Below are 14,858 nucleotides of genomic sequence, written 5' to 3' on the forward strand. Positions count from 1 at the left end.
ATTTTGATTAAAGGAGCAGGAAAATATAGTTCACTTTGTTTCGAAATGGGATTTGATGGAAATTCCTCATTGATTTTTCTGAGTAAAGCTGTAGTTTTCTTAGCAACTGCATAGCAATTGCATAATACAACACGATGTCTTATTTGCCAGATTTCCACCTTGTTAGAAGCTTTTTTTTTTTTTTTCTTTTAATTGCATAGCACAGTCAATTACTGGAAAGCATCAAATAGCTGAAAGTGCTAAATTATTGTTTAAAAGTTAGAACTGAGTAGAGTTGGGTTTGGATGATTTTGCATTGGAGCAGCCTACATATAAATAATGTTCGGGAATGAATAATAATTCATTTTAAAAAAATATTGTAAAACTTACAGGAAAATACACGTTTCTAAAAAGAAGTAATGTTTGCCTAAACTCTGAATACTGAGTTGGACAGCTAATGATCCTGTCTAGTGATTTTTCATTTTTATTGTAGCTGCAGTAGCTTGCATTTGTTGGGTCATTAACATTACAGATTCATTTCAGTACATCTTTTAAAAATGGACTGATCTTTCAAAAGGGAAAGCAAACAAGTTCGTTAATGATTATATCTATGATATGAATGATGTGTTTGTATTATAGTACCTAGCGTTATACTTTGATCAGAACCTCTTTGTATTATGTACTGTACAAGGCCAAGATGGCTTTACTTCAAAGGCTTTACATCTGAAGTATAAAACAATAAACAAAAAATAAGGAAACAATTGGAGGAGGGGGATGCTTTCCACTGACATAAGAGTTAAAAAAAAAAAAAAAAAAAAAGATGTCTCTAAATGGCCAACTGTCTTGATAGTCAGTATAGAGCAGAGTTTAAAGGAGACTGGTACCTCTGTTTTGCAGAGTTTTATGGGGAGCTCAAACCAAACATGAGGGAAGCATTGTTGGCATAATCTCAAAAGTTGACTTTGTGTTTAGGTTAAAATTAGATAGTGGAAAGAGGCACACATTGGAAGGACTTGTTGTGTACATGTGTTGACACCCTGATAGCGAGTGACTGAGAGCAGATATTGTAGAGATGGACCATAAATAGTTTTGAAAGCAAAATAATATGGCTTATATAATAAGGCAATTAGTACAATCACAGAGTAGGCTGCAGAGGATAACCATATCCTCTGTAATTAAGAGTAAGTCTGCTGGGAAAAAAAAAATCTGCTTGATTGATGGCTAGAGAGGTATGTAAGTATGGCAAAAGAAAAATTGAGATTTGAGAAGTTAGATACTTGACTTGTCTGTAGGGAGATGTGTTTGGGAATAGAGTAGCAGGAGGTGTGAAATATGGAGACATGATCTTCAGAGAACCCTATACAAATTGGAGAGAGGATTATAGTGGTGCTCCAAAGTTTGGACACACTTGAAAGGACAGTTACAGAAATAGGAAGAGAACTACGAGCAGGAGTAAACAAATATTTCAAGACAATTATGGTTGATTGTTGGGGAGGATGAGAACATTTTTAGGTCTGATCTCTGGCTAGGGAGGGGTCATTGAAAACATTGGAAGTGCTTTTAAAATGGGTGTTAGCTGAAGTGTGGTAAAATGGAGCAAACCTGAAAGATTATATGCAGTGAGTTTAAAGATCAAAGAAATTAATCATAATTAAAGAAGCAAATGATATAGGTTTAGCTAAAAAAAGAGAAAGTATGCGTATATTGTGAGCAGAAGGAGAAAGTGCTAAGAAGGAAGTGCAAAACATATCAAGAAATAAGATTTCTGGGTTTAGATGAAAAAACCAGACTTCAGTAATAGAGAAAAGAAGTAGTTTTTTTTAAAACACTTTCTAACCCTATTTTCTATTGGTAGAAATACCTAATATTTTTAATTTTTTTTTTTTTTTAAATATAGATGAAAATTCAAAGAGCAAGTAAAAAAATTTTATAATTGTTCTAAAAGAATGTATTGTATTTTCAAGTACATTATTTCATAACTGAATTCTGCACCTTCCTTTCTTAAACATTGTAATTACCATGGTCAAGATTTGGAAAAAAACCCCAAAACAAACCCAAACCAAAACCAACCAAGCAAACCAACAAGAAAATGAATGGGTGGGGGGTTTTGTTTGCTTTTTGGGGGGTTTTGGTGGGGGTTTTTTTTTTAGTTTATTTAATTATTAAAATTTAAGGTTTATTCTTTCAAGAAATATTTTCAGTATGATTCCATTACAATTTCTTGTATTGGTTTACAGAAATTTCAAGACATTGAAGAAACACATCTTCTTCGTATGAAAGAGATTATAGAATCATTGTCAAATACCATAAAAGAAGTTCATTTACAAATAGGAGAGGTAAATTATTTTTTTTTTATTATGCTACATATTTTTCTTAACTATTAAGTGGAAGATTTCTTACTGTGTTTATGGTAATTACAAGATCACATCTTTCAAATTATGGTAAATTCAACATAAGCTCTAATTTTTATGGCTTCCTGTTGCATTTATAAGTTCAGCATCACAAAATTTACAGAATAATTCTGAATAAATTTAGTCTTAACAGAAACCAAAATATTTTGACAATATGAAGAATTTTTAGTGTTTTTCAAAGTTCTGTTCTCTAGGTATTAAATTAGCACTCATTTCACACATAATTGGGATACTTGTGCTGTTCTTTGATTAAAACTTGAAATTGTATCAATCTGAAGTTTCCAAATTTTTGTCAGTAATGGAAGATTTTGTAGAATCTTTTCTTTAGTTGGTTTAATAATCCTCAGAAATAGTTCTTAATTTTTAGATGTTTTGAAGTGGAGTTTTATTTGCATGCTGTTAGAGTCACTATTTTCCTCAGTTTAGAGGTTTTCTGCTAATCAGTAGTGGTCATAAGGATCATACTATTTATTTCTAAAGCATATACATGCAGCGTTGTTGGAAAAACTTCTTATTAAGAATATGTGGGTTTTCCTTGGTCATACCAAAACCATTACAACAGTAGTGCTTTTACTCAAGCAGGTGGGAGCTGTGATAATACAGTAGCAACAGTTCACGCCCTTAACTGGTTCTGGCTTAGGAGACTACTTGTCTTCCTGACATTGTAGTGGGTCACGTTGCCGACAAATTCAGAAAATGATATACACAAGTCGTTTTAGATGGAGGAAATTGAAGTAAATTCTAGACCCTTCATCAAGCTGTATTCTTTCATTCCTAATTTGTATCTGCATTGTACACACACTTTCTAATCCTAAAACACCTGTTCATTTGTGGAAGCCCAGTAATATATTTTAGAGGGAAGTATTTTGAACTTCAGCTCTAGAGAAAACTACTTCTTAATTACATTCCTTCAATCACTGTTTTTTAAATTCCTTTTGTGTGTGGTGTGGTTTTTTTGAAGGTGCATGAAGAGTTTATCATTAACATGACAAATACTACAGTTGAGAGTTTAATACAGAAATTTGCCGAGTCAAAAGGAACTGGCAAGGAAAGACCTGGTAAGAGATTAAAAATAACAGAGCAGGAAATGTTAATTTTAAAACTTTAGGTTTCCTCTCTTAATAAAAGGTCAAACCGCTGTTTGTGAATATGCTGTATTTTTAAGGTACTTCCAATTTCAAATTCTCAGAATTCATTAGCTTTGATATAAAATTAATCCTAGAAATTGATAACACCCTATTTTGTGTATGTGTAGTATTTGTGTTCATAAAGCATGGCATTTTTTAGCTCTGAGTTCCTCTATGTAGATCTTCAAGGAAGCTTTTAAACTATACTGTTCCTTGATACATCAGTGAAATTTGTTAAGAAACTGAAGTTCTTTGCACAACCTATATGTTATTTGCTATGTGTTTCTGCATAAATTATATTTCAGAACTTGAATATAGATTTATAAAAAAATTTATATTCAGAACAGATGTCTATAAAGCTGCTTATCAAACTTTTGGAACAGTTGCATCAGTTTATTTGATTAGTTTACAAAACTGTCCATTTGAATAAATTGTATATGGATTGATTCTTCACTAAGCAGCAAACTGAGTAGTGCTTTCTGAATGTACTGCTTGTTGAGTGTGGTGTATAAGACTTTTTTTAAAAGACCATCTCATAGTACTGTGTTTCTAGCATTATAGGAAGAATAAGGAGTTTACTTTAATATTTGGGCATCAATATATAGTCACTAGGTGTATGAATACAGGAATTCAGTAGTGCTGTATTCTGTTTTCTTCAGCACTGAGAGTCCTGACTAGCATCTCTCTCCTCTAGTATAGAAGTACAAATGTCTTTTTGAGAGCAAGGATGTACATAATAGAGTAGATCTTAAGAATTTATATGAAATTATTAAATATTATTATTAGGTATCTTACAGTGCCTCTGTTAGGTGTTTTTAATATAACATTGTTTCATATTCTTTCTGTGATCCACTAATGCTCATATCTGTGTGGGCTGAGGTAAGACTGTGTATGGAACAATTTTCAAATCTTTCCTGCGTATTCTGCAATTTCTCAGTAAAAATTAACGAAGAAAAAGTATGAACTTCAAGGTTCAAGTTACATGTGTCTGAAATCAGGAAATTTAGCATTAAGACCTGTGTTCAGACTAGCTAGTGTGAGATGTCAATCACTGGGGATCTCCATCTTGCATTTATGATTCTGATTCTCTGGGTTACAAAGACACTTCCTAATGTATGCTAGAGCACTCTGCACTTCAAGTCTTCCATGTTACTACTGTGGGGTTTTTTGCTAGACAAAATAATAATTGTAAGAAAAGTAACGCTTCACTTTTTAACTTAATGGGAGAAGTTATACATGCTCTGTACTTATTTGCTGCTTTACAGGGTTCTTCAAATCCCATTTTTATTCACTGGAGCCAAATAAAGGTTTTGCCAAATTACATTTCTTCAACTTTTCTAAAAGCTAAGTATTCTAAGGAAAGATGGCATATTTAGTGTGGAAATGTATGCACCTTGAATTTTCTTTTCAATTATTTTATTGATATCAACTTTGTAAAGCTGTCATGGTGCAGAGGGAAAGCACAGGCAAATTCAGCAGTAAAAGAATATAAATTCACAAGAAGTTGTGAAGTGTCAAAGACTAAAAACACCAACTGCCAGTGATGTTAATTATGGTTACTGTTTCTATTATATTTGTTGTATTAAGTTAGAATCATACAGCTTTGACAATTACAAAGATTTGGAAGGCAAAGGGAGATATTAGCCTTCTAAGAACGAAATGGAAACGTTCAGTGTGGTAAGGTCTGCTTTTTCTTGATAAAAAATATTCTTTTCTGCCTTTGAGGACTGTTCTTAACGGAAAGGTATTATAACTCATGCAACAAATGTTGGAAGTTTTTGTTCATGATATATTTGTTAATTAGACTGGAGAAAGAGATGACCTCTCAGATAAATCTAAATATTCAATGTAAAAATGATACTGACTTGGCATACAAAACAAATGTAGAAAAGATGTCTTATGTACTTCACTGTTGCTTAAGGTTCCAGTCCTAAATTTGTTCGAAGCAAATGCTTAAAAATTCCTTAGGACTGTGTAGGCCTTCTCCCATACTATTTTTGTGCTACTATACCAAGTTATGCTGCTTTCTGAAATACTGAATTTTGAGAACGAAGTAAACTAAAAACGTAATGCTTAACAAAGTATGTTAGTTTATTTCAGTATATTCTAGCTATAGTTACAGTTCTTCATAGCAGAGTTTACTTGCTTTTTCTTACGTCTATAAAAATAAGAATTAAATGAAGTACTGAAGAAGGATGTTTTATTGCGTGGACTATAAAAAGTTTCAGTCAAGTTTTCTAAATATAGGCAATTATTTTCTTAAACTCTGACCCGCATATCTAAAATTTCTCTTTGTACAGTGATGTCCTTCGGACCAGGTTATATAGGCTCCCTCTGGTGGCTAATTTCTGTCACCTGAAATCATAATATATAGGGACTTCTAGAGTTTAACACTGGTTTGCCTAATACAAGCAACGTTTCTTTCAAGCCGTATTGTTTTCTGAGATGTTTAAATTCACCTATGGATTTCTTTAAAATGGCTCTTTTTTAACTGCTACCTAAATAACTCATCTGGTCAGCTATATCACCTACTTACTGAATTTATTTTAAATACTTCTTTAAATTTTAGTTTAGTTTTAGTTTACAATTTTTAGTAATATAGTATTTGAAGATGTTGTATTAATTATTTGTTTCTTCTATTTATTATTCAGTGTAATAAATAAAAATAGCCACGTCCATTTGCAAATCTTTTAACTGATTAAAAAAATCACTATAAAATAATGAAAAGCAGAAAGAGAGCTGGAAGGACTTGCAATAACCACTAAGGCTTCAGGTTAGAATTTAATGTGTGCTCTGAACTGTTTCTAAAACCTAGAGGGACCTGAACAAGCTTGAGAAGTGGGCCCATAAGAACCTCATGAGGTTCAACAAGACCAAATGCACCTGGGTTGGTGTACGTGAGCCAGCAGTGTGTGCTTGTAGCCCAGAAAGCCAATCGTATCCTGAGCTGCATCAAAAGGAGTGTGACCAGCAGGTCGAGGAAGGTGATTCTGCCCCTCTGCTCTGCTGTGGTGAGACCCCACTTGGAGTACTGCATTTAGCTGTGAGGCCCCCAGAATAGGAAGGACATGGACCTGTTGGGAGCAGGTCCAGAGGAGGCCATGAAGATGAACAGAGGGCTGGAGCACCTTTCCGATGAAGACAGGCTGAGAGAGCTGGGGTTGTTCAGCCTGGAGAAGAGAAGGCTACAGGGAGACCTTATTGTGTCTTTTCAGTACTTAGAGATAAAAGTATAAAATATATATGATAAAAATAGAAGAAAGATGGGGACAGACTTTTTATCAGGGCCTGTAGTGACAGAATAGTTTTAGTTTAGGTATAAGTAAGAAATACTTTACGATGAGGGTGGTGAAACACTGGATGGAAGAGGTTGCCCAGAGAATTTGTGGGTGCTCATCTCTAAAAACATCCAAGATCAGGCTGGGCAGGGCTCTTAGCAACCTGGTTGAGTTGAACATGGCCTTGCTTATTGAAGGAGGGGTTGGAACTAGATGACCTTTAAAAATCCCTTCCAACTCAAGCTGTTATATGGTTCTATGACATGTTCCTGCTGTTAGGTCTAATAGCAGGTTTGATACCATCAGTTGGAAGATTCTTTTATGATTCACATGATCCTGCAGTGTTCATCAAAACTTGTTACCCACTTCTGATGAATCAGTTTTCTGTTTGTGATAGGCTATTGCTCCTTGTTCCTTGAAAAATACATTTATTGCATGGCAGAAAATGTCTGCTTTTCTTCTACCCGAAGCATATGTTAAATCAATAATTGAGATAACCTCTATTCCAGATTAATGACATATCAATGAGTTCTAGCTGTACTTCCTTAATCTTCTAATAATCTATTAAAAATTAGTTTGTTCCAGTATGAAATAGAAACTGCTAGGAAATATGAATTCATGTTCTACCTAGATCTTATGTCTGAAATTGGCAGGATAACATCTAATGTGTTTGAAAAGGTTAGTGAATGCCTACATAGCTGAAGCTGATCATGAATGATTTTTAATTTTTAGCTATTGAATTACTGTGCCTTTTCATATGTGGGGAACTAACTGTGTGTGTTTGCCCCTGTATTAGTTTTTACCCATTACACAGTTTACCCAGAAGGTACCTTGAAGGCCAAATGAGAAGACTCAGTAATGCATTGTCAAAAAAAAAAAAACCAACCCACTAACAAAATCAAATCTAGGTGATTTGGTTTCATTAATTTGCTCATGTGTCATTATTAGTGGCTGTTGGTAATTTATTAAGTTGTTCCTTTTATTTTTGTATTTTTTTCTTAAAAAATTTGTAAAGAAGAAATTAAAACTGTTATTGTAATGCAGACAAAAAATGAAAAGCCATAATCTTTGCTGGCTCCTTGGGCGTCCAATAAAACAGTGATGTGCAGATGGCTATTATTATAAATCCTGTGCCATTATTCAGTGTGAGAGAGGCACTGGGTCATCTTTTAACTATAATTAAAAACAATTCATTGGTTTGTGAAAGATGGATCAAGCAAGCACAAATCTGAATAAGCCAGAACATGATTTGAGATTGCAACACACAAGTAGGCAGAGAAAATCTGGCAAAAAAGACTAGACACATGCAAGTTGTCTTCTAAGTGTACCAGTAAAAACATCTAGAATTTGGGCTGTGGAAAACACAATCCCATAAAAATACTTCTTGTCTGCTTTCATTATCTATTCAATAAATTTGAACTATATGGAGGGACTAGAAGTAGTTTACATTTTTTAGAACATTGCAAAATTAGTGCCTGCAATACAGCAGCTCTTTGGATTAAATATTAACAGTACTTTACAATATTTATTGTCCATGATTGCCATTGATCAGCCATCAGTGGCTCTTGCACAAATAGTAAGGCATTTGACTTCTGTTCCTCTTATCCTGTTACATATTAGGAATAACAGTGTAACTCCTTTTAAGCAAATGGTGTTTCCACAGATAACAAGATTCAGAACAGGACAGATGTAAAATTACTACTCTGTTTCTTCCTTCACCAAATCCAGAAATTAGCAATTTGGTCAGTAATTGAGCAGTAATGCTGGTTGAAAAACTGTTTGGCCCGTTGCTTTTGGAACTGCTGAAACCTATTTCTTTGCCCATACAGAAAAAAGTCTCAAAGCTCCTGGTAACTTCAGCCATCAGAAAGTTTAAGGTCATGGGTGTCAAATGGAGACATTAATTTCAGACTTATTTTTCTTTAATCATTCTGAAATTCTTTCTGAGGAGGCTATCAAATAGTCTAGAGTTAATAAATTTATCAGTGACTTAGGACAGCTATAATAGAATCATAGAAACAACTCAGTTGAAAAAGACCTTTAAGAGCATCAAGTCCAACCTCTACCCCAGGACTGCCAAGACCGCCACTAAACCATGTCCCTAAGGGCCTTGTCTACATGGTTTTTGAACACTTCCAGGGATGGTGACTCCACCACTTCCCTGGGCAGCCTGTTCCAATGCCTGATCACCCTTTTGGTGAAGAAATTCTTCCTAACATCCGGTCTAAACCTCCCCTGGTGCAGCTTGAGGCCATTTCCTCTTGTCCTATCACTTGTCACTCGGGAGAAGAGACCAGCCACCTCCTCGCTCCATCCTCCTTTCAGGTAGTTGTAGAGAGCGATAAGATTCCCCCTGAGCCTTCTCTTCTCCAGACTAAACACCCCCAGGTCCCTCAGCTGTTCCTCATCACATTTGTGCTCCAGACGCTTCACCAGCTCTGTTATCTTTCTCTGAATCTGCTCCAGCATCTCAATGTCTCTCTTGCAGTGAGGGTCCCAGAACTGAACATAGTATTTGAGGTGCGGCCTCACCAGTGCCCAGTACAGGGGGATGATCACTGCCCTGGCCCTGCTGGCCGCACTCTTGCTGATACAGGCCAGAATGCCCTTGGCCTTCTTGGCTGCCAGTTTTAACCCAACAAAGAACATGCCTATTCAGGCCATGAGCAGCCAGTTTCTCCAGGAGAACACTGTGGGAGACAGTGTCGAATGCATTAGAAGGTTCAAATAGACAATGTCCACAGCCTTTCTCTCATCAACCAGGCAGGTCACCTTGTCATAGAAGGAGATCAGATTGTTCAAGCAGTACCCTCCCCTTCATGAACCCATGCTGGCTAGGCCTGATCCCTCTGTTTTCCTGCACGTGCTTTATGATCTCTTTTAGGATGATCTGCTCCATGACCTTGCCCAGCACTGAGGTCAGGCTGACAGGCCTGTAGTTTCCGGGGTCAAGATGTCCACTACCTCACAAGGTAGCATGTAACGTTAAAAAATACCCTGGCATCCTTGTCAGTGTGCTGGTGATCTTTGTCTATTCTGAGTGAACACATTTAAGAGCTCTGTTTCTGGGAAGCTAACACATGTATTTTGAAGTCTTAAAAAATAATGGTTATTTAGCAATGTGGACTTTTCACAGGCTGCAAAACTGTTGATAGACCATGATGTTTACTATTTGAATGGCAAGCAAAGCAGTTTAATCTGGATTATTTACAAATTCATTGATGCTGCCATCGCCTGTTACCAGAATCATAAGTCATTAAAGTTTCAATTTAGTAAATATTTTAAAAACTAGTTTTACCTAGGCTTTAATTCAACTGATTTCTGATTCAGTGACTTCAACCGAATTACTATTTGATTAGAATAATGTTTCATGTTACTGTCTAGCAGTGGTGAGGGCTTAGTGCAAAGTTTGTTGTGAATTTATGACTTACTATCAAGTCTTTTCTAATTGTTTATGTGGGCATTTTAGTCCTACATGCCTATGGAGCATACTGCTTATGTGTTTTTTCCAAAGTGAATACAAAGGCATTAAAGTCAGCTGCACCACAACGGGAAAGCTAATGCAAATACTACAAATGCAGTTTTATTCCATGCTAATATTCCTGTTTAGTTACTGTATTGTGTTAAAATACATGTTTTCTATCTAATGCAGAAATATATAAGATGAACGGGATAAAGTAAAAAAATAATAATTTTAAAAAAGGTTTAAAATAACTGTATTACTCCTAAGAAATTTTAAAAACAAATTAGTCCTTACCCAGAGACTGAGATGCCAAACAGGGGCCATGGAGTATTGAAGCCTGCTTTGATTCAAGCTACTAGCTTTTTATGTGCTTAAATAATAAACTCTGCTTTGAAAGAAAAGACTTGAAACAGTGCTGGGTGTGGTATTTTCTTTTTCCAAGAGTTTGGAAACCTATTTATAGACATCTGTACATGTAGCTTATTTTTAGCAGACTGCAGCTTTAGAGAAGAGCAATGGTCTGAGCCTTGTAACACAAGCTTTTTGAGGAAAAATGTAGTTTAAAACAGGGAAGCAAACACAGGAAGCTAAAGTTGGACTTAAAAGAAAACCCAAACCCACCTATCTTGTCTACTTTTCTAATAAAATTGAAATAAATCCTAAACTGTACATGTAATAGTCTATCTAGTATTAGTGGTCACTAAGTTGTGTTACACAGGATCCTGCTTCTAATTAATTCATAATTTAGTTGACAATAATAACGCAACATGATAGTACATTATACCAAGACAAACTACTATTGGAAAAGTTCTGCATCAGATTGACTGTCTGGTCGACTAGGTCTACATGCCATACTCTTTCTTGAACACAAATATTTATTCTGGCATTTAAAAATGACTTCTCATTTGGCTTGTATTTGACCTTGTGTGTTCATGGTGGTTCACAGGAAGTAGAGGATCTCTTCTGCTTTGCCTTCATTATCATTTTTATTATTGTCTTAATTGTTACAGATCACCTGGGTGGTCTTTTGTGTCAGTAATTAATTTTTAAATTGTGGATATTGATTTGTCTTCATTTTGGCAATGTAAGGTACAGTGGGGTACCCTTTGACCTGTTGTCTGAATGGTATGAGGGTAGGAAAAAGGAAGATGTCCAAGCAGTAGCTAATCAAGCTAGCTGCACAGACCTAAGCCTAGGTTTAGCTATAACAATATATTTTCAAGTTCCTACCTTTTTTAATAGTGTCTATAATTTAAGTCATTTATTTAATATTGAAATTTTGTTTTGAAGAGTTTTCTCGATTGGTTGCTCTCTCAGGGAAAAGGGGATATCTAGAAAAACTATATAAGAAATGCTGTTACTATCATTAAACTTCTTCCTCAGCCTTGGATATTTAGTTTTAGAAAGTCCCTCTCTGTTTCGCTATCACAGCTGATACAATCGTTCAGATGATTGTGTGGTTCTGCAGAGTTTTTGTTAGCCTGGTTCAGGAAGAACAGGCAGGAGTAGAAAACTGGGGTCTTGTCACATGCATTTCTCCTCTTTGCAAGCAGTGACTTGGATACTTTTATGGACAATATTGGATAATAGCATGCATATTTTGTGTCTTTAAATGCTGAGATGTATTTCAAGCTCAGACCTACACTGTCTTGGGCTCCAAGTAGCTCTTTGGGCATAACTGTGGGAAAGGTAGATTTTGTAGTAATCCTTAATAACATGTCTCTCAATGTTATTCCTGTAGTTTCAACTTTCTTCCCCCACAAGGAAGTGTCTCAAACTCACCATAAGCTGCAGAAAAAGCACATCATGAAGAAATTCACATTGACTTTATTTGCGTATTAATGGTACATGTGTGGAAACTGTTACAGGCTAATTAATACTTACCATTTTACAGCCGGGTGAAGAGGTGGTTAAGCGTATATACTTTTCTTCCTTTCCCCACAAAATAAATTGTCTGTACAAATAAGTAGGAAAAGCACTTTAAAAGCACTACTAAGCAGGAAAATGTTCCCATGGAGAGGATTCTGTCTTACTGAAAGAACATTTTTCTATCTGAAAAAAAAAAAAGAAGTCTGAATACTGTATTATCCACTTCTTTCTCTTTAGGAAACAGTCCCATTAAATGCCTTAACCTCTGATGATTTCATGGGCTTAGTTCAGTAAGAAACCATACCCGTCTTGGATTATAGAGACAGTAGGTGATTTACAGAGACATGATTCTTTGAAGCAGTCTTTAAAGATGAGGCCTAGAATTTAACATGTTCATGATATCTAGTATTGATAGACTTGATAAAAATGAGGAGTCAGAGAAGGACCTAAACTAGTCATGCTATGTAAGGGAAAGGCAGTTTTAACAATTACAGGTTACTCATTCAGAGAGTCAGCAGACAGCTGAGTGTGTGTTGTCCAGCCAGTTAACTTGAGGATAGTTCAAAACCAGCCACAGCTCACATCCTGTTCTTTATGCAGCGAGAGAGGAAATATGGGACAAATATATATATAAAGCAGGAGAAGAGTAGAAAAGAATGTAAAAATGGGCTGGGCGTAGTGTGGATGACAGGACTTGGGGAATGTAGTCTTGTGCAGATTGATGTCTTAGCTGACATTAATTAGCTGCTCACAGATATCATGCTTTCATAAATTGTGGCTGAAGCTTCCAGTGTTTGTTTTCATATTCCGCCATTTGTAAGCTAGTTGGATCCCTAACTTGAAATGTTGCCTTGGGTATGTGTTCAATGTTTCTTCTTGAAAATTTTGTGTTAGCTGAACAAGAAGTATTACTTTATTTGTAACTAAACCTGCTTGTCACCTTTTTGTTTAGAGAGAAAAAAAATCTCGCTTCTTGCTTCGGATAAACATCTTAATTGATAGTAACTATTTTAAAGCTACTCAGATAATGATCCTTTTCTGCTTTGTTTTTGCTTTGTAAGCCACATGCAAATACTGCCCCTTGAGAGCAGTGCTTGCTGTATTCATGAGCTTGTACCCACAAAACCAGAGGAGCCCGAGATGAATAATGTTTCCTTTGATCCCGTGAACTGAGTGCAGGGCTGGAAGCCTAGTAACAGAATGAGGGTTAGAATTGATTGCTTGTTTAGTAAATACTCTCCTTCTATGTTAACATCTTCGTCTAAAAAAGAGACTTTCCTTGGCAGTGCTACGTATGTTGCTACTGATAATTGTAGTTATTTATGCTGCCCTATCACCTCTATCTTTTTCAAAAGGAGTACTTGTCACCATGCTATAGTTTTCTTTTTTTCAACAGGAGTTTGTTGTTTGTTTTTTTTTTTTTAAAGGAGCATTCAGTCAAATCTTAAGCACCTGTAGGGGCTATATATCAGCCAAGCTGATATATATGGTGTGTATTTTTACAATTAGATTAAAGCATACAGTTTTACCAGTATTATTTCAGTATTTTCCCTCAGATTGTTAACAGACCAGTTGTGTTTTCTGCCCTTTAGCCTCCTTGTTGCAAAGTAGGCCTGGCCAAATCCACAAACTGACATTTGCTGTGGCAGTCTGGTACTAGCATGATAAATATATCAAAAATATGTTATTTACCTCAAAGATGGTAACAGCCATTCATCTTTAGTCTTTATTCCTACAAATAAGATATACTAGAATAAGAAGTCTTTTTGCAGGGAAAAATAAGATTCTCTTTACTTTTTATAAAATCACTTCTCTTCTTTGGACAGGCAATGAAAAGGAGAAGTTAGCGTTAAAAAAAGTAATGTTGAGAAAATGTATTTTGTCTTCCTGGCTTCTAAATCTGAAAGCTTGAAATCCTTTGATAAACATGTCACAGGATAAGATGATAGCAAGAAAGATTGCTTATATGTTTGTGTACATACAAAATTGACCTTTGTGATGCAGCTTGACATCTAAACACTAAAAGCAGTCATTTGTTTTGACAGCAGAATTAATTGAGGCTAAAACAGTCGAAATTCCACTTGTATCAAGCTGTTCATTAGGAATTGCTGTCTGGCTTTAGCGCTGTCAGAAAAATAACCTGTTCTGCTATGATTAAATAGCAGAATGATGGTCGGTCCACTGAATTTGAGAGAGAGGTTGAATAAACTTTCTACTGCGGAAACAATTCAGAAGTGACATGCTGCAAGGGGGGTCAGAATGTGCATTGATATCCAGCTGAGCTGTCATCTGGCGCTGAGCCAGGCACGCAAAGCTTTGCCATTTGAAACAGCATGTGAAGCATATGCAGTTAAAAAAAAATTGTCCTCCTTTCATGCCTGATTTACTCTGAGACAAACTTTTGTTTTTATCAAAAACAAGAATATGGTTTGTTATATTTGTGACTACAAGTACAGATTTACAGAGGTTTTTTTAAAAGCTTTTGCTTGAGACAGATATGTTAATGCTTATGTGTATGCATGTGTATGTGTAAACTGATTCCTCAGGGTGGGGGAAAGGGTTTTTTTGAGCGTTTGCAGTTATTTGAAAATTAAATGTAGCTAATAAGGATTTATGCTTGGGAGGGATAATGTTTCTTTCTGTCACGCATATCCCCCTTAAACTGGAAAGGAGACAGTTTGCAAAAAGACAGATGCATTCTTAGTTGATTTGTTGACTTCTTGATTTGTTC

General features: G+C 35.5%; 1 protein-coding gene across 10 annotated transcripts in view; it reads left to right on the top strand.

Annotated features, from left to right (window-relative positions):
* The window catches only part of FCHO2 (FCH and mu domain containing endocytic adaptor 2), an 87,308-nt gene that overhangs the window by 23,953 nt on the left and 48,497 nt on the right, over nt 1-14,858 (top strand). For all 10 annotated transcript variants that reach the window (XM_030470089.2, XM_030470092.2, XM_030470095.2 and 7 more), the window contains 2 exons: nt 2,217-2,315; nt 3,352-3,448. In XM_030470089.2, coding sequence (XP_030325949.1) covers nt 2,217-2,315; nt 3,352-3,448 — 196 coding nt within the window. The remainder of the gene's footprint in view (nt 1-2,216; nt 2,316-3,351; nt 3,449-14,858) is intronic.

The sequence above is a fragment of the Strigops habroptila genome, chromosome Z (genome assembly GCF_004027225.2).
Source record: "Strigops habroptila isolate Jane chromosome Z, bStrHab1.2.pri, whole genome shotgun sequence".
NCBI lineage: Eukaryota > Metazoa > Chordata > Aves > Psittaciformes > Psittacidae > Strigops > Strigops habroptila.